A 23,414-nucleotide genomic window follows, 5' to 3' on the forward strand; every position below is an offset into this window, starting at 1 on the left:
CGGAAACTCCGAAAATAGTGAGTATAAAGGATTGATGATCACATACATTTGGCTAATTGAGAATAATAATAAAATATGAATGTATGTGAGGAATTCCGTCTCAAGTTACTCAGCCTGTGATTCTGATAGTTTTATATTTCTTTTAAACATTCTTTGTAACGACAGTTCTTACTTGTGACTAAAAATTTTGAAATTATTTTTTTCAAACGAAATTATTCAAGCTGGTTTAATACTGCCATTTTTTCACTCGAAAAAATTTACACATTTATTTTCTGACGAAAAACGATGATTTTGAAACGAAAATGGGTGTGGAATTCCGGTTCGTTGTTTTTACTTTTGCAGGTAATATGAGTTTAAATAACGAAAGTCCTACGAAAAAAGTACAAGAAACAGAAATTCTAATCTCATTTTATTTTTTAAAATCATCGTTTTCTATCTGAAAATATGTATGAATTTTATTGAATGTGTAAAAACTAAGTTTCTGAGACTTTTCAAATCAAGTTTCGCAGAATGCGGACTTCGTACAATTTATTATCCAATAATTCGACGGTGTTTCGAATGAAAACTGTCATATAAAAAAAATAAAATGGTCATAGTATCAGACTGAGTTATTTGGCACGGAATGCCCCGTATGTACACACGAATGAAATTTACTACAAATGGAATGATACGGCTTTTGTCAATTATTCCTTCCTTATTATGCGCACCTAGCATTTCAGCAGGCTATTCAATTTCGCGCGAAATTTTGCAGTAACGGTAAAAAATTGAATAAGCTTCACACAAATATATATATATGTATACGTCTATTTGAACGTCGACAGGTCTATAACCCTTTAATTTTATCGCATATTATCGTTTATCGTTACTAAACGTAGAATCAATATTTGTCTGTTTGTAGCTATCATTTATCTCCACCTCACCTATTTACTTTTTCATTTTTTGATGTGCAGGTAGTGGAAATAATATGAAATATAGTGAGATAAGCTTAATACCATCGGACTGTTTCAAGTACCTACTCTAGAATCTGCGATTCGTATTTTTCCAAACTTCTGTTCTTGTTGAAAAAAACGAGAGAGATAAATAACAGTAATACGTTCTCCGGTCCTGAAGCTTTGTGTCTCTTCACAATTTTATCGCTCTAATCCGGCTTGATGACTTACATTTGCGTCACAGATACGACATTTTTTACACTTTTGCTCGACGAAGCGAAATAACGTACGAAATTTTTTGCAATGAATAAAAGACATGCCTGCACATTGCAAATAGAAATCTTTGTAGCCAAACACTTTTAGCTGGCAAATATTTTTTCTCACGTCTTGTTGTGGTTTAATAACTATAAATTAAGTTCTCAAATTTCTGCGCTGAGTATAATAAATGCGATGCGTAAACGCGGCTTGCAGATTGCAAATTGCAATTATTTTCAATCGAAGTCATTTTTAATTTCAATCAGGAAGAGAGCGAATTATCCATCAATATACGTATGAAACCGAAGACTTGGACGCCACTTATTATTACGTGCAACATTTGAATATGGATTTTAAGTGATTTTAGAGAATTTAAAGAGCAAGTTTTGAAAAATAGTGAAAGACGATTCAACAAAATTTGACCAATTTTAAACGATTTAATGAAATTTCAAATCATATCAACAGATTTCAAAAGATTTCAAATAAATTTCAAAAAAAAATATTATTATAACACAGATATGTCATGGATTTTGCAGATTTTGATTTTGTAAAACTTTAAAATAGAGCAAAATATTTTGGACTGTTTTTAAATGATTTTACTAAATTCCTATAGTTTGATTTTTTATGTATTAATCTTCCGACATTAAGGAAAAACTGATCATTAAGGGTTCCAATTGAGAATCTCAAAATGTCTGTCAATAATGTAGAAGATTTGACAAAAACGTGACAGAAATAAAAGTTACTGTCGAAGATTACAGAAGTTTTCAGTAATTTTTAAGGATTTTAGAAATTGCACTGAACGAGAGCTTAGAACAGTTCTAAAACTGTCAAATAATTAATGATTCCAAATAATTTCAGCGATTGCCGTCGTTTTTCTTTTCTCCTTATTGTCAAAGCTAGAAGTTTCAAAAAAAAAAAAAATCATTCCACACGAATACGAAACCAAAAAAATGCACAAAATTCGCCAAATTGTTAAAGGATTACAAAAAATCTTATACTTAAATCCAATTCAAACCCGTACACCAGACAATTTGAAAAGAATTTATATCGTTAGCAATCTTGAGCAATATTGACTGAGAATTTACAAAAAAAATATTTGTTGTTTGTGTTGAAGAACGCATACAAAAGAAAAAAAAAGAAAAAGAAGAATCGACAAACGTAAAAAATTCAAGACGATCTGAATAAACAAATATTTATTTGAAACAGACAAATTCTCTCCAACTTTCTTCCCATTGTTAAACTGGAAAGGTTCCAAATGGCTACTTGTCTGCTCCTTTTCCGTTTTTTTTTTCTTTTTTCTTTCTTCTCTCGACAATACCGTGTACCGAGTCCACATAATAATGTTCCTACGACCGTAATTCCCAGGCCTCCGCTCGACATTTAACCTTGCGCTCCTACTGTACACTTTATACTTAAAAGCCTCATAATGTCTGATATAAACCTTCTACGAATTTCCCATTCAGTTTCTCTCCGCATAAAATACCCCTGAAGGGTTTCGTTACAATCAAATTTTGATAATGCTACAAATTACGGTTATTATGATTCAGTAAAAATAGACGCGGTAAAATAATTACGTTGGTAAAGAATTCTTTTGTTTTTTTCTTTTAATCACCACGAAACTGTTTATTCATCATTTGTACCATCAAATTATCTCCGCTGGCCTTCTTTGCACTAAACTTTTACTTTACTCGAAAAATGCGAAAAGTTATGGATTTATTTAAGAGTTGATGATGATATTTTTTTTTTTTTTTTTTATGATCAATTGACTCGACAAAATTGTGTTAAAGAATTAAACAATTTTTAGAGCACATTTGTGAATAACTGAAGTTTCGTGGAAAAATTTCGCACGATAATAAAAATTGTAAGTTTTTGCTTTTTCCTATTCGAACTGAATTCAAAATATCTTTAATTAGTTTTAAATCAATCAAAGTAATGGAGAGAAAAAAAAATCGGGGTTAATACGTACATTTTATAGCTTCTTACCATCATCTGAGGAATTTATGACGAAATTCTCCGACTGCATGTGAGCGAGTAAAGAATCTCGACATTGTCACGTACGTTATATATATAATTGGGTTATTTTGTGAACGGGTTTTGTGAAAGGCGAGCAGATGAATCGACTTTTCACCGAGTTTTGAGCGCTGTAGGTAGGTAAACGTATATTGTAATACACTCGCGACAATCTCGTTTTGCGCTTTAATACCGTTTCCTCGCTGTCATTTTTTCCTCTCTCTCTCTCGCAACTCACGTATAAGTACATATTTATGGGGCATTCCGCGCCAAATATTGACCACGGTCTGACCCTCGACCTTTTTGATTTGGTTGAAGATTTTTTACATTGTTGTTCCATCTCTAACAGGCGCTCAAATTTTCTGCAGTTTTTTTTTTTTTTTCAGCAAATTTCTTTTACTTGTGATTTTTGAAACCCAACGCGTTTTTGAACCTAATTTAAAAATCTGCAAAAAATCACTAAAATCTTGTGTCAGATATGAATTTTTCCATCGCTTGAAATTATATTCCTATTCTCTCATTCGTTTATTTACTATTGTTTTTTCCTCGTGCGAAATGGTAATTTTTTTTACTTAATTTTTTCCTTGCTTCTTATTCCTCTCGAAATCGTCACGAGGTGATTAAAAATCAGGCGAGCCGTTCAATGGGAAACAAAGTACCTCGGCTAAACGTAGACTTCCTTGTACTCTGTCGTAAATATGGTGGATGTATATTCACGTAGAGGAATAAATTGCGATTGTGGGTAACTGATAAAAGCCGAGTAAGAAACCATCAATGGAGAGAAGGGGATAAAGAAAAGAATTAAAAAATAACATGAAAGAAGAGAGAAAGGAATTGCGAGTGTTGATCTCATTGTAGCCACGTTTTCTTTTCTTACCGGGTCACATATATACGCTTCTCTGATCTTGACAATGCTTCTGCAAGTTCACAGGTGAGAATTTTTATCGTTCAAGATCATCTGCTAATTGCCTAAAATCACTCCGTGACGTATAATAATAACAATATATATAATTTACACTTGCAGCGGGTATATTTAGCAAAGTACCGTTTCTTCGTTAGTATTATACATGTACGTATGCATATATTTTCGCATTGTACTAAACGTGATTTTTAAACGCGAAACGATGCGAAAGTGATATAATCAGCACGAACAAAGACCCGAATGAATGACAGGATAATGCCAAAGAAATCTGACTGTTATAACGTTTAACCCACATGCTTGCCGTTCGAGGTTAAGAGCTGGGTTAGATTTGGTGGGCTGCACACTTCCGTTAAAACATTATTTGTAACTTCATTTTACATACTTATACACGCCTGTATTTATACAAGTCTCGCTGAAATTCGCACCGGTACAAATATCGTACATATTGTATTCCGAATTATACGTATAATTTCCTTAAGTTTTTCACAAATTTTTGGAAAATATTAAGCGCATTATACGTATTTACTGGTTAATTAATTTTCCACGTTTTTTTACCCATTTATTTTCTTGTGGATTTTCTTTTTACATATTATTCAGAAAGGTTTTGATTTTTCGGACTGATGTAACGAATAAATTCTCACAAAATGTCGACGGAATTGAAAACGACTATGATCGGGAAATTTTTTTTATAATTTTAGTAAAAAAATTTTTTTCCATAGTAAAAAATTGTATTTTACATTGATAAATTGCTTCGCTCTATAACCGAATTTATATATAAAAAAAAAAAAAAATCCGATTTAGAAAAGTAGATTCATCTCGATTTTTGGTCCATCAAATATGTTGCGAATAGAAGATTATACAATTCCACATTTAGTAATTAATTCGTACATATTGCTGCTGTTTTTTTTTATTACGCGCTTACACGGCACAAAGTTTTCAGGGTAATTTGTAATACCGTCTTTTCTCTCGCTCCACTTTGCCTCATTATACTCATTGTTCTAGGGTAAACGTATATTACACAAAAGATACTTTACAAAAGGTCTGCACTGCCAATCCTTTGTCATTATACCCGGTGTAAGCAGATTGAAAAGAAAATGATATAAAATGAAATAAAAAGTGTAGAACGTAGTGATACGGAAAAATTTTAACTAATATCAAATACTACGATGTTTTATATTAAAAAGAAAACTAGAAAAAGAAAAACCGATACATCAAAAATTCTCTCATAAGGTTTTCAGTGAGGATAAAATTACAACGCTATCAAATATCTGCACCGTAAATCTGAACAGCGGGCAGTGTTTCCTTTCTTTTTCTTTTTTTTACCTTTTTTTTTCCCAATATTTTCTTTCATTAATTTGATCGATCGAGTGCTGAAGAACAATTTTTTTTTATTTATTTCAATTACATACTAAGATTTATGTACAAATAACTGAACTTCACGATTCTTCTTCAAAATTGCGCGCAGAAGAACAAAGCCTGCGTACAAAATGCGTAAACTAATTCAGCAGCAGCAGAAGCAACAAAAACAACAACAATAATAATGACGATAACGATGACGGTGACCGTGCGAAATTTTGTTACATTTTTTCTCCGTTTTGCCGCTCTTTGTGGTTATAAATATTGTGATATATATATATTTTTTTTTTATTTGTTTTTTTTTTTTTTTGTTTTCAGGACGACGATTTCTTTAGAAATTATACATCCTGTGAATATTCGTGCTCTTTTGCACTGACTAATGCATGAAATTGTCGTTCGTTCCAGTTCATGTGCAGTACGGTTTTTACCCACATGAATTGCACGGTGCGCAAATGTGAGTACGGAAAGCGTGATGACAGGATACGTATGGATGTACGTGCTCCTTTACGTGTTCAGTTGATATTTATCCAGATCCTCGTCGCTTAACTTTCCGACCGCTCTGAAATGGAGGGAGCTCTACCTGACATTAACCTTGATTATAGAGCTCCACTTATACTCGCGCAACTTTATTGTAGGTACGTATTTACGCATGTACGTGTTTTACGAATTGCCTTGAGAATAGTTCACGTGCAACGTTTCCTGGGAATTTAGTAGATTCGTTTGGATTTCACTCTGCGATGGACGATTTTATCGAAAAGGCGATTTTTTACAAAGTCACTGGAAATAGTTTTACTTTTTTTTTTTCAGTCGTCAATTTAGTTTCACCATTTGTTGATTATAGTATAACATCGATGCAATTTTGTAAAATTTAATATTCAACGGTATCGACGTGTTAATAAAGATTGTTTCGGTGGATTTTTTTGAACAGAATTAAGCAGTGTTAAATGTATTCTTTGTAGTCATTAATTCTTTGCTTTTCTTCTCCATCATCAAACAATGCTTAAACGCCGGACACGTGTCGTTGGGTTGATTTTAATAAATTCCAAAATTTTACAATCATTTGTTCCCCTCGACTAATTATTTGTTAAATTCAAGTATTTCTTTGTAGATCTTTCGCGTCATCTATTTTTTCAATCAAGGTGAAACGCCATACGGTAAAATCGATGATATATACCGATCAATTCAATCAAGTATTCAGTCAGTGCAATAACAGCGATCAATCGAGCTGAAGAAATAGTCGTTCGAAATGACCGAGTCGTGAATTGATGTAATTAAATATTCACTGAAATACATAAATAATAAAACGGGTCACACGTAATTTCCGTATGAAGATTGATGCTTCTGAAACTAATTTTTGTTCGTTATCGTTAAACATATGGATGTTCGAAAAATTTTAAAATTATTATCTCTTGAGAGAAGAATAATTGCTCTGAAAATATATGTTCAGATCTTTGAAAATAGAATGAATATTCTTGAATTTTTAAATTTTCTAGTGGTTTAAATCAACCACCGTAGTATTTCTCATTACTGTGTATGTAAATAAATTTTCGTATTTCACGGATATAACAATTCGGTAATAGTCAATGCAGGATTATCTCGTAATAAAATTAATAAAAATTGTGAATTTCTGGTCAACCAACCTCCGAAACAATCATTCTCTGAATATAAACGAAGAAACTGAAAAATTGCTATTTTCAGACGACAAAAACTCACAAATCATCAACAATCGATTCGGCTGTGTCATTGCTTTGTATCCGCCAATTGTTTTCTTTTTTCTATATAATCAAAAAAGTACCGATTTTAAAATTTTTCCTTATCCATTTTTATTTCTCATTCGCTGTTTTCTTCTGTTCGTTCTTTTCGAATCTTTACTCACGGTCAGTTCAGTTTATTTCATTTCTGGCCTCTTTTCGATGCGCTGAGATTCCGCACAATTTCGTATCGCATTTCTTTCACGTTCCACAGGTTCAATATCGCATTGCTCCTGTTACGTCTCCGTATTACGTCTGCAAAGCTTTAATATAAACACGCGATGCAACTGCCGCCGTTTCACACGTATCTGAGAAATTCAAGAGACACGTGAAACGAAGTTCAAGATCGCGAGAAAAACAAGCGTAAAAGCGTAACAGTGAGTTTATTGCAAATTTCATTAGATTATATGAAAAATGAAAAAAGTAATACATTTAACGCGTTATTCTTTCATTCTACGAAACAATTCGCGTTTTATTTGACGCGGAAAAAATTCATTAACAATCGAAGAAGTTTATCTCGTTCACATTTCCGCAGATCATCATTTCTTTCAGTAGCGAAGAGTCTTTTTCGTTTTTCCTCTCTTATGTAATCTCATTTCGTTGCAAAAGTTCTCACCACTCAATCTCACAAAATTAATAAGACCTTGTTTTCAATTTTATGAAGTTGTTTACCACCCAACTTCTTGAAAGTAATAAAAAATTTCTTTGCGTACCTTAAAGTGTTTTCAACTCATTGTCAGTAGGTACAGACTTATTCAGATCCCTAGCCCACTTTTCTTTTTACCTGAACTTTTATTAACTGTCGACTTATCGGTCGAGACTTGCGTTTCAATGTTTCTCATGGAAAAAAAAAGTGTACTCGGTGTAACTTATCGCAAAAAGTACTCTTGAAATCTGGTACTCTAAGAACACAGCGGAATAACAGCCGAATCTACCATACAAATTATATTAGCGACGCCAATAAAATTTTTACTTGATTTATAATTCGCTTTAAATCCGTCTTAATTTTCTATTGTAACCCCTAAAAAACTTTTAATGTATAGTTACGCTAATATGATTCAAACTTCCATATTTCCGCTGAAAAAATTCACTCCAACGTTGTTCTTGGCTAAATACGTCATAATTGTCATACTCCTTGGTAAACGTATGAAATTTAATAAACCACGGCAATGAAGTAAAATATATATTATTATATTGATATTTCACAAATTCAACTCTTTTATTTAAAGTCGAGCTGAAAAGTTGGAAAATAGTGATTTTTTTTTCTTGTCGCAATTTTCATTCAAGACATCGTTAAGAAAATCTAGGCCGATTCCAACTTGTCCTCTCAAACGAAATCTTTCAGGACCCGCCTAAGATTTTTATTTCTCTTCGCTTCGTTAGAGGTGGCTTGAATCATTTACAAATTATTTGAATAGAGCAGATTGCATTCAATTTTTGTCCAGATCTCGAATCACGCTTCGGAACGGAGAAACAAATTGTTCGCATCAAGATTTTATTCCTTTTCGCTCACGAAAATAATTTTTTTATCCTGAATTTGAAACGTATATAGATAAAAAAAAAAAAAACTTTTCAATCAAACGGCGCACCTGAATTTGAAACAACGCAATGAACCGTGACTTTTGCGAAGTTTTGAAATTAAATTCTTCTTAAAAATACCGTATCCGCGAAAAATCGTTTTGGAAAAACATGCAGAGCAATCCCTTTTCCATACTTCATTTTCATTTACATTTCTTCTCTGTCAAAACATGCACAATATTACATTACGTAACAAGGGAATAAAGTCGACTTTTATACCTGTGTTAACATGTATGACTTTATTTCCGACTAAACTCTGGCTGAAATATTTATTTGAAAATTGGTACTCTTAAATTGGGCTGATATTTCCCGCAAATGCGTTTTAGGAAAAAATATACCATTTTCGTCCCGCTTTTGAGGTAAAAAGAAAAAAAAAAAAAGTAAACTTTACAATTGAGTCGGGAATAAAGAACTTTTCGCTTCATTTCCGCACTCGATACCTCGAAAAAAGGAAAAAAAAAAGAAGAAGAAGAAATTCTCTCACCTCACTGGCGCTGCTGTAATTAGTCGTGAGTTTTATTTGCGGTCTGATTTTCCCAATCAGCGATCCGCGAGTCTCTTTAACTCCGGTAGAAGCCGTCGTAACGCCGATCTGATCAATTGCCACCGGAATCGGATGCTCGGTGCTCTTTGGGACGAGAACCTTCTTCTTGGTTTCCGGCAGGGATGTCGTCGACGACGAAGACTTCATTTTTCCCGATGACGACGACGACGCGGACGCCGTCGAGGATGTCGCGATGACGCTCTTCGTCGAGTTAAACTTCCCCGAGTTGTTGTTGTTGGGCGACGGCGAGGAGGAGGTTATCATTCCCTGCAGTTTTAACTCGACCCCATTTCCGGCAGCATCCCGAGGCTCTTGGCTCTGCTGTTGATTCGGAAATCCGATCACTCCGTAAACCATCAGAAGTGAGGACAACAATTTCATCGATTTCATCATTTCACTTCCAGTCAATTTCTTTCTGTCTCTACGTCGATGGTTTTTTATTCGATCCGTAGGTTTCTTTTTCTGCTTTTTCTCTTTCTCTTCCTTAGTTTTTCTCCACTTTACTTGACTTTCGATCTTCCTTAACTCGTTTCTGCTTATTTGATCTTATATCACTCTCCGCACGTGAATATTCTTAATTTTATCCACTTCTCGATCATGCGATTACTATTTTCATTCTATTCGCGGACTCTTTTTAAGAGAGACTTTTCTTCCTCGATTGTTTAAGTTCTGCAATTCTGAAATCATAATACGAATATCATCAATCTATTTATTTATTTATTTTTTTTTTTATTTCACAATTATTCACTATAAGTATTTCACGCTTAGATACGATTCAGTAAAAAAAAAAAAAAATCCGCTTCAAATAGTATTTTTCACAACATTGTTTTCTATTTCGTTGTTTTATTCGTTCTGTAATAATTTGTGTGAATCTTTTTAACGTCGTTTAAACTATGCCGAAGTGATTAACACTTTTCGAATTTCGATTTTATCGATAAAAAACACGTTCAAAAATATGAAACGTGGCATCTTTTCATGCCCGTCGTTTGAATGTAAAGTCCTGTAATTTCAGATTTTTTCATGAAGTTATTTCCGCGATCATCGCGGTAGTTTGCCGGGACATACAGACGGAAAAACTTAATTTTTTCTAAAAACTCATATTCAGATACTCGTACTTGTAGAGATCCGCAAACGTAAAGATTCGTCGAAATTATAAAACTTCATTTTCAACCGAAACTAATACGTTTCTTGATATTTGATTTGAAAACCAAAATTTCGTGCTTGTAATGTATTTTCTAAAACAAAGATTATACTTGAAAAGCAAAAACAGCCTTGCATTTGATTTTCATTTGAACGACTGGAAAGGAAAAAAGGAAATATGTTTTCAGAATTCGAGATTTAAGAAAAAAAAACCGAAGCTTTCAAAGTTTCTCTAATTCATTTATTTATTTTCTCATTTTTACCTCCTTCTCGTCAAAATACTTTCAAAATTGTTAATATATAACGTATTTTCCTAATTCGTTTCAACAGAAATTATCGACTTTCATTTCCTTTGCACTGTTTTTCCTTCTCTGATATTCTATCATAATCAGAAATCGGATTATGTACAGTTGAAAGAGATATTCTTAAAATACCATTGTCAGAGAATAATTCAAACCTTTGAGAAACAGTTTTAGAAAAAATGTATGAAAGAAGCAAACTAATTCTACGTGTCTAAGTGAATGTGTTCAACAAATTTATAAACATCGATAGAGATTGGGAAGAATTTTATAATTTCGTTTCAGAAATTTAACAATGATTTGAATAAAAATTTTACACCAGATAAATTTTATTCACACTTTAGGCGTAATTACCACCTAACTGTATCTTTTTCTTTCACTGTTTCTCTTCAGAAAATCTTTCGAACTTTCGAAAAGTATCTGCTACAAATAAACGTTCAGAATTCATTTGTCACAAATCAAATTTACATCCAACATTGCATCATCCACAATTTTACTCTTTTCATGTTTTCTTCATTTTTGTATCTTTATCTTTAACGTTAGAAAAATATATTTTTTTTATGAATACGAGTTTTAGATCCAATTCGCTAATACTGTTCGTTTTGCATCGGTAAATAGTAGTAATTTGTCGCATTTCGTGCTTGAAAGAAAAAGAAAAAAAAAAAATAAATAACCACTCCCTCATCTTGTTCTTACCAGCTTGTCTAATTCTTCTCTTTTTCTTTATCTGTTTTCTTTGCCTCAATTTTTTTCTCATCTATTTTCTTGTACCGGCGTGTATATGTATATATATATATACATGCATACACACGCACACACACACACATCACAGTTTATCGATTTACTCGCCGTGTTCCCGTTGCCTTGCTCCGTTATTTCCTAATTCCGTTGTTATATTTTCGCACCATATTGCTGCTGTTGCTGCAGCATAATGTCTACCGTGTTTTGCACTCCGTTTTATCGCAGCGCATCGGTTGTGAAATATATACATATACATGTATACATATACTTATACGCATACAAATATATACACGTTCCTGTATACCTATACATATAGGTATACAAACGTTGAACGGAATTATTTTTACTTTCAACGGGCTATATAATATCTATTATGTGCGAGGAAACAAGCCGTTGCGGCATTTTCTCACGAGGATGGTAAACCACTCGTTGCAAATAAAACCTATTTTTACTTTAATAAACTGCAACAACAGAGAGAGAGAGAGGGAGAAACAGACAATACAAGACGAGGAAAGATGAGAGATTGAATAGAAAGACGTTATTCTCAATGCACTTCATCATTTGATTATTATTTATACGATTATTATTGTTGTTATTATTATTATTATTATTATTATTATTATTATTATTATTATACCTCAGTCGATGAAATTGTACTTTTTCTCTTTCTTTTTTTTTTTTTTATCTACCTCCAGATATTATTCTGCACGGACATCGCGTATAAATTTCATTAAAAATTTAAAACACCGCGATTTGCTGCAAATAGGAAATTTTCATTTCTACTTTACTCGAAATTCCGGATCGATTATTTAATTATAATGAAAGTATATGAGATAAAAAAATAAAAAATTTGTAGTAAATTTTATTCAAACATTTTATTTCTTAAATATTGTGTAAAAAATTGAAACATCGTTATTCCATTATTTACGAGAGCTTAAAACGTTCGTAATTTGGCAAAGGTTAATTTAAGATTTGATTTGTTCAAATAAAAGATAGCGTATTTTCAGGAGGCGAAAAAATATTGATTATGTTCGTTTCTGCTGGTTTTTATGATACCGCATATGTTTTCCTTGAAATCACGTGAAAAAACAATACCCTTTTGTTCGTGATGTTTTTTTGAAATATCCATTCTCTTCTATCAGAAGCTTAGCCTTGAATATGAAATTTTTCAATTGACGCTTCAATAGTTACAGCATTTTTAATGAAAAAAAAAATAAATTTTCGGGTGTTATTTAAATGGGAAATTTCAAATAGCCAGCGACATTGAGCTTTCAAAATTGAGCTAAAAAGTTTTCGAAACGTGAGAATTTTTTTCTCAGTAAGTAGGTCCTCTTAAGAGCATAGAGATTCGATAGGTTACTTTTTTTGGCTCACCCTAATATATATATATAAATTAGGGTGAGCCAAAATATATATATATATATATAATCAAATAGCATCGTTTTTATCGAGTATTATCAAGTATAAGAAAACGATGATCACAAAAAAATTGAAGTTCTGAAGGTTTCTTCTCATCAACATAAACAACAACTCTGCCAAGTTTCAAATCGTTCCTTAAATTTTTACCAAAGTTAAAAAAAAAAAAAAAAAAAAAAAACCACACGCATTCTTCATTTTAAACTTTCGCAGCTTTCGGCAACGTATTCATCTAGAAATTAAAGGGTAAAATTGTGCATAAATTTTTTCCCATCTTCATATATTCAATATACCCATTTTATAAACTAGTCAAATAAAGAGCACCCCACCCTAACGCTTATCGTAATATGCCAGAGTTACTCTTTGTCTCTCTTGTCTTTATGCTGATTCTGCATCGTCGCCACGCACCTGCGAACACTGCACAGCTTAACGTTAAACCCTGTTCGACTGCAGGATTAAATTCACAGCATCCATACCGTTAGACCCGCGCCTCTTAGATCGAACGGACGATCTACATATGATAATACAGAAACGGTGCAGTGAATCGCGTCCTCGATATTCGATCCTCTCGTCGATGTCTATACTGATAAAGGTTTTCTACATCGTAACAGGTTTTATCTCTCTGCGATATTTTACATACGGAAATTCGTTGAGTGTGATACAAGGTGATGCTGAGAGTAACCGTCGAGATATCGGAAATTCCTGGTCATACTCTAAGATCGCTTATTATGCCACTGAGACAAATTTCATTTTTTTATTATTGCCTGGGACACTTTTCTTGCGAAACTATAGTTGTAAACTATGTTATTATACAAGGTTGTACGAGAAAATATGGTAAAGTTACCGTTTCGTGTGATTATACCTGTCACGTTACTACGTTTTTGTACTTTATTACTGCACCGGGGCGTTGAATTGTCGCAAAGGTGTTAAACAAATGTAGTGCGAGTTTCTATACATCAGAAAATAATATATAGATGAGTAAAAAAAACAACTTGTTTTCATTTTTTATCCGAAATCACGTTTTTCATTTTAGACAGAAAAATGATAACTATTAGAAATTTTCTCCGGTGTATCCCGATAATATCGTAAAAGGTCATAGATTTGGATAATTATTTTTTTATAACACGATCATTTCAGAATCCATTATTCGTCTCAGAAATTAAGTTTGAATCACCGAATTTATATTGCTGTTCAGAGTTTCGGTCTGCGTGAAAATTTGTTGAAAATCACATAGAAGAGTAGAAAATTCTTTCGACAAAAAACGAAAGATTCTGAGAACAATCTTTGTACCATAAATTTATGAATATTGAAATGCGGTATGATCGAATTTGTATAGTTTCCCTGTTCATGGTTTTCTGATTTCCTTATTTCCTTGAACTTGAAGAACATTGAAAAATTACACATGCAAAAAAATATATTCATAGGTTGATTTGTCAAAAATGACGTGTCGACAGACGGCACTGAGAAAAATTTCAATTACGGTACCTAGAAAAATTGAGTAAAACAGGTATCGTTAAAAAAACTGTTTGAATATTGTTGGAATTAGGAAAAACGAGGTACGCCTAACCATTTTGCGCTATCGTCGATCCTTTTTTGGCAATCGCAACGCAAAATCAGTTTGCGACGTTTACTCCACTTTTTTAGTTAAACAAGGCTTTAATATCAATTTATCGTCGCACAAGCATTAAATTATCGCAACAGTTGCAAGAAAATATAGCAACAGTGATCGTAACGAGAAAGAATAGTAACGGATACTCGACTTTCCGTTAAAAGCTACCTAGAACAATATTTATCGATTGTGGTAAAAATAAAAATAGTTAAGGACTGAGCGGTAACCGGAATTAAATGTTTCTCCGAGTGGGGAAAACAAAAATCATGTGACGAGACAAATCTTCCAAAGCTATTGAACCGTAGTAAATCAGGTTGAATTTCCGATGTGTGAGAACAATCGCGTCTGCTAATTAAACGTGTACTTATAGAAAAACTTGTATAACCCACGAATTTCTTCGTAATAAAAAGGAGGGAAATGTAAGCGAATAAACAAATAAAAAAGGATGCTGTATGTAATCGGGTATAAAGCCGCGACGAAGTGACGGCACCTATCTCTGTATACCTATAATAACGTACGTGCTGCAATCCATGCGGGAGCAGCTTCACGCATGCATGGATCCTCAAACCGTTATCTATTATTACGTTTACCAACCTCAACCGATGTATAACAGAATACACACGGGGAGGGAAAAAGTTGACGGTTAGCATCGCGTGAAATATTTCGTATATTGAATATATATATTTACAGAAGAGAAAAAAAAAAGAATGAAACCGGTAAAATACAAGCATTCCAGCAATATCGCTACTCGCCACTGTGGCGGTATTTTTACCCTTTATGTATCACAGTTTTTGTCGCCGAATATTAAATCTAGAAAAATGTACTGCCGGAGCGAGAACTTTTCTGTGGAAACTAAAAAAAAAATCTATTTTCCAAAAATTGCAAAAAATATTAGGTTTCTCGTAAATATGAAACTTTTTACTAAGGTTATTTAAACCTCGATGACATTGTTAGTTTTTCTTCTTCTTTCTGTGATAATTCGCGATTTCGAATGTCGATTATTATTAAACTTGCTTTGATACGAAGATTTGCGTGAAAATAAACAGACGTATATTTAATATTCAAAATTTAAAATTCAATATTCTACATTAACCTTTAACCTGCACGTGGGGTATTTAGTACTCGCGTGATTTCTTGCTATTTGTATATTTCGTAAACTAGAAGGCGTGCAGCTTTCTCCCAAACGAATAATCAAGTGAACCAACTGTTGGATCTTCAACTAGATTTGGAGTAATTAAAATAGCAAAAATAAGGGTACGAACCGAAATACCCAATAAGGGTAAAGGTTACGTTTATTTTTATAAGAATCAAATTTATAAAAGTGAAAAAACGTCGTCTACTTCATAGGTGAGAGAATCATTAAACATTGACTTTGATAAGTCATTTCTTTAATTACAATTTTTCTTTTCTTTTTTTTTTTTTTTTTTGTGACAACAAATCTGTAACAAACGAAACTTTACTGCAGAGCTTAATTATCTTTGTTATTATTCGTTTTTGTATTGTACGTTGTTTAATTTGCCAAATTCTTGAACGGTTTTCATCCGCATAAATTGACCCCGTTTTACGTATAAGTAGCGATTACGACGTAAGTAGGTAAAAGGACTGGCCGCGCCTGCGGAGATTCTATAAATTCAGGCAGAATCGATTAAGTTCCACCTAGAATTCAGATTTTCATGAAACTGTAAATCGCCCACACTTCTACCCACAGTTGCAGAGCATCGGAGGAACGGAATCGATGCCCGCAAAATGAACTAAAAACTTATTTCCATCGTGCGTTTTCTCTTTTTCTGTGTTTTTTTTTTTTCTTCTTTTTTATTGATTCTTTTTTTAATCCCAAATTATTCAGTCCGTCAAATTTTTATCTATAAATGTATCGAGTAGAGAACAATTCGAAGAATTATTAAATATATGAAGGAACTTGAAATACTTGAGAATATAATGACAGCTTGAAAAAAAATAGTTGTAATGGGTAATATAATATATGGGGCATTCCACGACAACTCAGCAAACGGTTGACCATAACATTTTTAAGTTTCACCAAGGATTTTTTCAATGTCTGGTCTTTACTCTAATATTTTTTAAACCCATCTCAAAAACACTCGAACTAATTCTTATGAAGCATAAAGAAAAAAAAAATCCAGTTTCCGAAACGAAACATTTTCACGCAAAATTCAGAGTGGGACCGTGTTTTTTTCTATTTATTTTAAATAATTTTTTCTATTTTTTCAATCGTTCTTTGTTTTTTTGTATTTTCATACCTGTTCAAAATCTGTAATAAAATTTTTTTTAAATCGTGAGTCTGTTTTAACACTGAAAAATCAATTTGAAAAAATTGGTAATCAAATCGGAGATGCGGTATGTATTACGATAAATTTTGAACAGGTATTATAATGGAAAAAACCATTTAAGAAAAGTATAAAAAAATTAGGTCTCACTCCTAATCTTGCGTAAAAATGTTTCGTTCCGGAAACCAAGTGTTTTTTTTTTTCTGATTTCATAAAAATCAATTTCGGTACGTTCGAGGTGAGTTTAAGAAATCATACGTTAAAGATAAGTGATTTAAAAAAATTGAAAATTCTTATAAAAGCTTGTTCAGGGGTCTTACTAGCATGGGAAAAATCCTTGGTGAAATTAAAGAATATCGTGGCCAACCGTTTACTGAGTTGGCGTGGAATGCCCCATACATATGTTTATAAACGAGTTTAAGAGACGAAATTCAATTTTACGGGAAAACAAATACTACGAAATCTAATTGCATGGTACAAAGTTTGATTTTATTTTTTCAAACGATGAAATATGTGATAAGAAATAGTATGAAAATAGAAACAATTTGTTTTATCCAACGTTTGATACATCAAACTTGTTTCGTTCACTGCTATTTGATACGCAGTTATTATCACGTGATATGCAAATTATTGGAACATATAAAGCATCGAAGGATTCAACTTTTATTTAGAAAGGTACAGAAATAATTAAACACGAATCAAGTGAAATAAAAAAAAAAAAAAAAAGAAATGCAGTATTGGTATCGACTCCATATCCAAGCGAAATGAGCTTTTCACTTCAAAGGTTCGCGGGAGAAAAACAAACCGTAGGAAAATGTAATCTAACTGAAATTGTCAATCAAACTGCGGATTATCAATTTTTCGTTTTTGTTTCTTTCCTTTTCTGCTCTTTCTCTCCCCGTCTCTCTTTGATTTCCTATTCGCGATACTCTATAATAATAATATATATTCGCATGCAAAATATTCATGAACGAAACTTTGAAGAAAAACATTCTCATCGCAAGCGAATAATAATTACAACAACAATAATAATAAGTTGCAACGACAGAAAAAAAAACTCTAATCCTTGTCAACTGGTGTTGATGGTTTTTTTTTTCCCCCATTTATTTCCCATTTTTATTTTAAGATATGAAAAGCTCACCTGTGTTACGTCAATTAGCTGTAAAAAAGAAACGAAAAAAAAAAAAAAAAAACGGACAACTGCGAGTAAATTATACGTTGATCCAACACCTCACACTGTGCAATGAATTATTTTTTTATTATCCAGTTTTACTTTATTTTTTTTTTTATCTTTCGCTCTCCGCTTTTCAAATTCCCGGTTCAAATCGTCGTCCCGCGATCAACGGTTTCGGTTTCGGAAATAAATCTACGCGATATAATCGATGGTCAATTATTATTAACATGGACGATTTATCGACTTTCATGCAAGTGTCATTCGTCTCGTATTACGATGATCGTGAGAAAATTTATACTCGATACGAACGAGCGAGATGACGGGTCCGGGTTTTCGACTCCGACTGCGGCCTCTCGTAGGACGTACCCTGCCTATGAGTCCCCGCTGGGCCCACTTACCGACCAACCAGAAACCGCGGATCCCGCTCACGTTTACCACCTCGCAGCGCTGCTCCTCCCGGCTTTGCATCCTAGACCTAGAATCGATGCAATTCAGCATACGCGAAGCTGAAAATCATCCGGCTATAAATGCACACTAGCCGTAGCAGCGGTAGTTTATTCTTGCTAAATTACCACACGAATTAAACAAGAGGAGTTTTCCGCATTTCGTACCAAACTTTGATGAAAACATTTTAAAATCTTGAAATAATCTTGTGTGATTTTTATTGACTTATAATATATGTGACGTATATTAATATCTTGAACAGAAAACAATGGTATCATGATCTTATGCAAAAATATATTGAAATTAGTAAAAAATTAATTCCAGCCGTCTTATGTGTAAAGAAATAACAATACTGTAGATGATATTTTGCAAACTATGTGATACACAATGAATTTCGATCGATATCCTACACGGGAAGTTAAAAAAAATTTTTTCTAAATTTTCAGACAATTTTTGGGGAGAAAATTGATATTAACTACACCGAAAAATCTTTGTGTTGATGATTCTAAAATCATTGAATTGAATTGTTTCGTGACATCTTGTCTGAAACAATATTAATTCGACAGAAATTTTCTAGAAGCTTATTATTTTTAATTGTGAATATTGAAAATTGAAAATTATGTTCAAGTTGAATGTTTATTGAAAAAAAACGTGCTTCTTCCAAGTAAAGTATTACCAAGTCAACGTACCATTCTGTACATACCTATGTTATGTAATACACGACATACGTTTTGAATTGATGACAATTTGTTACATCTCGACGACTCATTTTCAATCTTTGAATATGAAAGTTATAATCGTTTACTTCGACCAAATGAACATTGCATTTTTTCTCAGTACGATATCCTCTAAATTTCAAGGCAATCGCCTATTTTTCATCATTTTTTAAACGACCGAACAAACTTTGTAAATTCATGTACGACGAAAACAAGACGAAATCAAATTTCTCCTCTCTTTACTTCACTTTGTACGTTTCAAAAAATTCTGGACTTTTTGCATTATTTCAATGCACGTGTTTTTGTGATTATCTCGAAGGATATTGTTGTTAAGGAAACATTCGTGTTAAACGGTTTTTAAAACATTCATTTATCAACGAAAAAAATTAACGATACGATCGTGGAATTGAAAAAATTATCCGTACAAAAATTACAATTGACTTGCCCCAAGAATATTTATAATCGAGCCTTTCTTAGCTCAATAAACAACATGTTTTTTGTTTTCAAATTTAATTGAACCACAGTTTTTTTTTTTTTTTTTTTTGTTTTTTACATTTTTTTCAACACTGTTTTCATTCGTTTAGAATATAAATAAAATAAAATACATTATGTAACATAAACGTTAGACTTTTCATACAAGTAAAGTCTTACCTTTTTTTTTTTTTTTTGCATGCCAAAGACTTTCGTAGATATTTTCATACATTCTCCTTCCCTGTCCGACCAGGTGAGAAAAATATTTTTCTTTTCTTTTCTTAATTTGCGCGAAGGTGAATCCGCGGGACAATTATACAGAGATAAAGAGAAAGAGAGCGGAATAGCTATAATACTCGTGTACTGTAACACTCCTATGACGAATTCATTCCTTCGGCCATGATGATCGTCGTCGCGATTTTGTCAGGTTGTTTCAACCGTGACACCTATCTTGTACCGTTTCTCATAGTGGCAACAGCGATGTTGGTACAGTTCGCTTTGTACGTTTACAGTAGCGTTTCGTTGTTTGGCAGTTACCTGTTAAGAGAATTTTTACTCGCTGGTTCGTTGGCTGCGAACGACCGCCGGAGTTGATCGCGTTTCGTTCCTTATTCCTACTCACCGTGCAGAGCTGTATTTTATTTACTATATTCAATTGCCTTTTCAGCGATTATAAATCAGCCTCGATGCGGGAAATTTGCCGATATGCAAATCATGAGAAACTAACGGCCTGATTCAGGGTTAAGTTTAATAATGAGAAAAGAACGAGCAAAACAGAATCGATGCAATTTCATTTACAGTAACATTTTCTAATTGGGTCAGATAAATCGAGACAATTTGTTTCAGGCAGAATATCGTCATTGTCGCTGAATTTTTAATCGGCTTACGGGATTATGGTATTTTTTTCTTTTCATCTTTCTTTGTTGCAATTCCTTCTTTCTTACGGAGCTTTACTTCAATATACATATTCTGATCTTTGTGTGACAGAAAAAGATTTTATATTATTTATATTCACAGATTGTTTGCTGATATTATATGTTACAGGTACAAATTTATAGGAGATATTGAGTTTGTTGTTTACAAGGTATCGTCAGCTTAAAAAGACTCGGGAACGTTTTTTAGTCAGTTGAAAAATTCGGTGATTCTTTTCAAAATCTGCCCCGAAGAAAGCGGAGAGATATTTCAATATTTTCAGTAAATTATCGGAGAAGTTGGAACGGTTTGGCATATGCACAATTTAACTGATAAAATCGTAAGAAAATTGGAATTTTTTAAAAATTTTTTTGTTTATTTGAAAACTGAAGTATATTTCTTGTCGATAGTGTAAATTTTTGGAAATCTTTGACTGTTTTCATTTCTCCTCCCGAAAAATTGGAATGGTAAAAACATAATATATATCTTAGGGAATTTTCAGATTATCGCGAGAGTGAAACATAGAGAATATTTTATTGTAATAAAACAATCGAGAGACGCGTAATATGGAATTTTTCAGTTTATTGTTATGACAAAAATTCCGAGAATTATCAATTCACTTGAAAGCAGTTGGCGGAAACGTTGGAAAATTTTCAACTTCAAAGAATTCAGAGAACGTAGACTACGTTGGCATTGAAGCGAAAATGTTTCCCGGTGCAAAATTAATTAACTAAATAGCATAATGAAAAAAAGTTCGAGAAGAGAATTAATTATTAAGAAGCTTGTGATAGTAATTCTGCGAGCTACGGAGTAAGGAGAATGTTGTTTACCAGTTTTCAGGAAATTCCACTTTTCCACCCGCAGGTGAAAATGAAAGAACAAAAAGTAAGTCGTTAAACCTACTGCGTACAGTTGCAAAAGTTTGATCAGCTGTGCTGCCGGCTTTTGCTTCGCCGACTTCTGGATGAAACGGTGATAGTTTTTTAATTTAATATTTTTTTTTTTAATCAAGATTTTTTTTTTAATCGGATAAGATCAAGTTCGAGAAATCGATTTAGGCAGCGACAGTTTCTCGTCCGATTTCCGCGTAACGTTAAATCACGAAGAGAATTAGAATCAGCTTGCTCACTCGACCAGGATTTAAAATGTATTAAGCATGAAAATTGCCCCAGTTCCCAAACTCCCGAATTACTCACTCCTTTCTGTGTAAGTAAATCCAATTATATATATGTATATATATATGCACATTGTCGAGGATTAATCTCAACTATCTCTGTTTCTCCTTTCTTTATTTTCAAACTGGGTCAAATCTTCTCCCGGTGTCTTTGATCTAAGTTCTCTACTGCGACCGCAGACCAAATGACAAAACGGTCTTTTGTTTTTAGGCTACGGAAAAGTCATGCGGTTTTTCCATTTCGATGAAAGAAACTTTCATCGCTTGGATAAGTAACGCGTTGTGGTGAAAGATAATGTTTTTTTTTTTTTTTTCATTTAATTTTTATTTTTGTCGAGTTATTATTTTGCAAATTGTTTATTCACGGTGATGATATTTTTTCCGATTAATCTAACAGCACTGTTGTTATTTTTTATTCAATTGAAACAACAATGAATCGACTATTCTATACATAAAATTTCAGTTTTCGGTAGTTCAATTGTAATAAAAAATAAAAAATAAAAATTATGCCAGTCACGAAGATCTCCTTTCATCAGTGCACAACTTCGTGTGACAAGTTTATCTGAATTGCTAGTGGTTCTCGTGAAAATGGCGAGGATTTTTGAGTATCAAAAAATTATTCGACTGATTTGAAATCAAACGATGTATGAAAGCGAATAATTTATTGCAAAAACATTTCATATTGAGGTACAATTTTATATGAATTAAAAAGTATCGTAGATACGCAAAATTGTTATTCCAATTTTTTAATCAGAAAGTGAAATTTACAAAAGATATTATTATCGATAGTTACAAAATAATCAAACATGTCGGTTTTATTTATTTACTTTTTGTATTATTATCAATTTTGTATTCCAAAACCCTGATTCGCAAAATCGTCAAGGAAGGATATCTTCTGTACGAAACTAGGGAGGTAGAAAATAGGGTTAAACAAGGACAAAAGAAAAGAAAGAAAGCGAGGTAAAAAAAATTTTCCATCAGGCGAGTGAATTTTCCAGTTCCATAATACAATATTATCAAGCGTATGTTTCACGGGTAAAGGCAAGGAATTAATTAACTCATCTTCTTCTGGAAATTATGGAACTAATTTTCTTCTGCACTCCAGTGCCCTTTGTTCTGCGAGAGCTGGCGAGAGAGCCTCGTTATTATCTTTCGATTTATCTTATAATTGGTATAAGAGATTTATAATTGTTCCACTTAAAATATTCTGTAACGCTCGTCTTTTACACGAATTAGTTGCAATATGTTAGTTCAGATTTCACTTGTAATAATGTAATCGAGATAGATACTTTCTTCGAGCCGGCGAACGTTTTTAATAAATATGTAAAATATCAGCTATTTTCCGAACTATTTTAATTGCTTGGAATTACTCTTATTATCATCATTATAATACGTTTTATTATTCCTCTTGATAAAAGATCGTAAGATAAATGTTAGCAAGATCTTGACTCTTGTTGAAAATATCGAGTACTGAAATTCATAAACATTCGTCGGAAATATTTTTCATTCAATTGAAACCGCTGCATAGAATTTTGCGAATGAAACTTTGGACCTAATTTTCGCGAAAAAAAAAATTATAAAATTTGACAATTATGCTTACTATTCTATGTCGCGAACTTCTGGTTTCGGTATGTTCTGCAAACGATGTATACACGTCGCCCTCCGGATCACATTACCCCATTAAATTG

The 23,414-nt window shown here is 32.7% G+C and overlaps 2 protein-coding genes across 2 annotated transcripts in view; one reads left to right on the forward strand and one right to left on the reverse strand.

Annotated features, from left to right (window-relative positions):
- Positions 1-18,342, reverse strand: part of LOC107224536 — a 41,430-nt gene extending 23,088 nt beyond the window's left edge. Inside the window, exons 1-2 of the mRNA XM_046737665.1 lie at positions 17,977-18,342; positions 9,286-10,022 (exon numbers count right to left, since the gene is read on the reverse strand). Coding sequence (XP_046593621.1) covers positions 9,286-9,738 — 453 coding nt within the window. The 5' untranslated portion in view covers positions 9,739-10,022; positions 17,977-18,342. The remainder of the gene's footprint in view (positions 1-9,285; positions 10,023-17,976) is intronic.
- LOC107224537 (elongation factor-like GTPase 1) overlaps positions 1-23,414 on the forward strand; it is a 105,244-nt gene that overhangs the window by 31,318 nt on the left and 50,512 nt on the right. The gene's annotated exons all lie outside the window — the stretch shown is intronic.

This window comes from Neodiprion lecontei, chromosome 4, assembly GCF_021901455.1.
Source record: "Neodiprion lecontei isolate iyNeoLeco1 chromosome 4, iyNeoLeco1.1, whole genome shotgun sequence".
Taxonomy (NCBI): domain Eukaryota; kingdom Metazoa; phylum Arthropoda; class Insecta; order Hymenoptera; family Diprionidae; genus Neodiprion; species Neodiprion lecontei.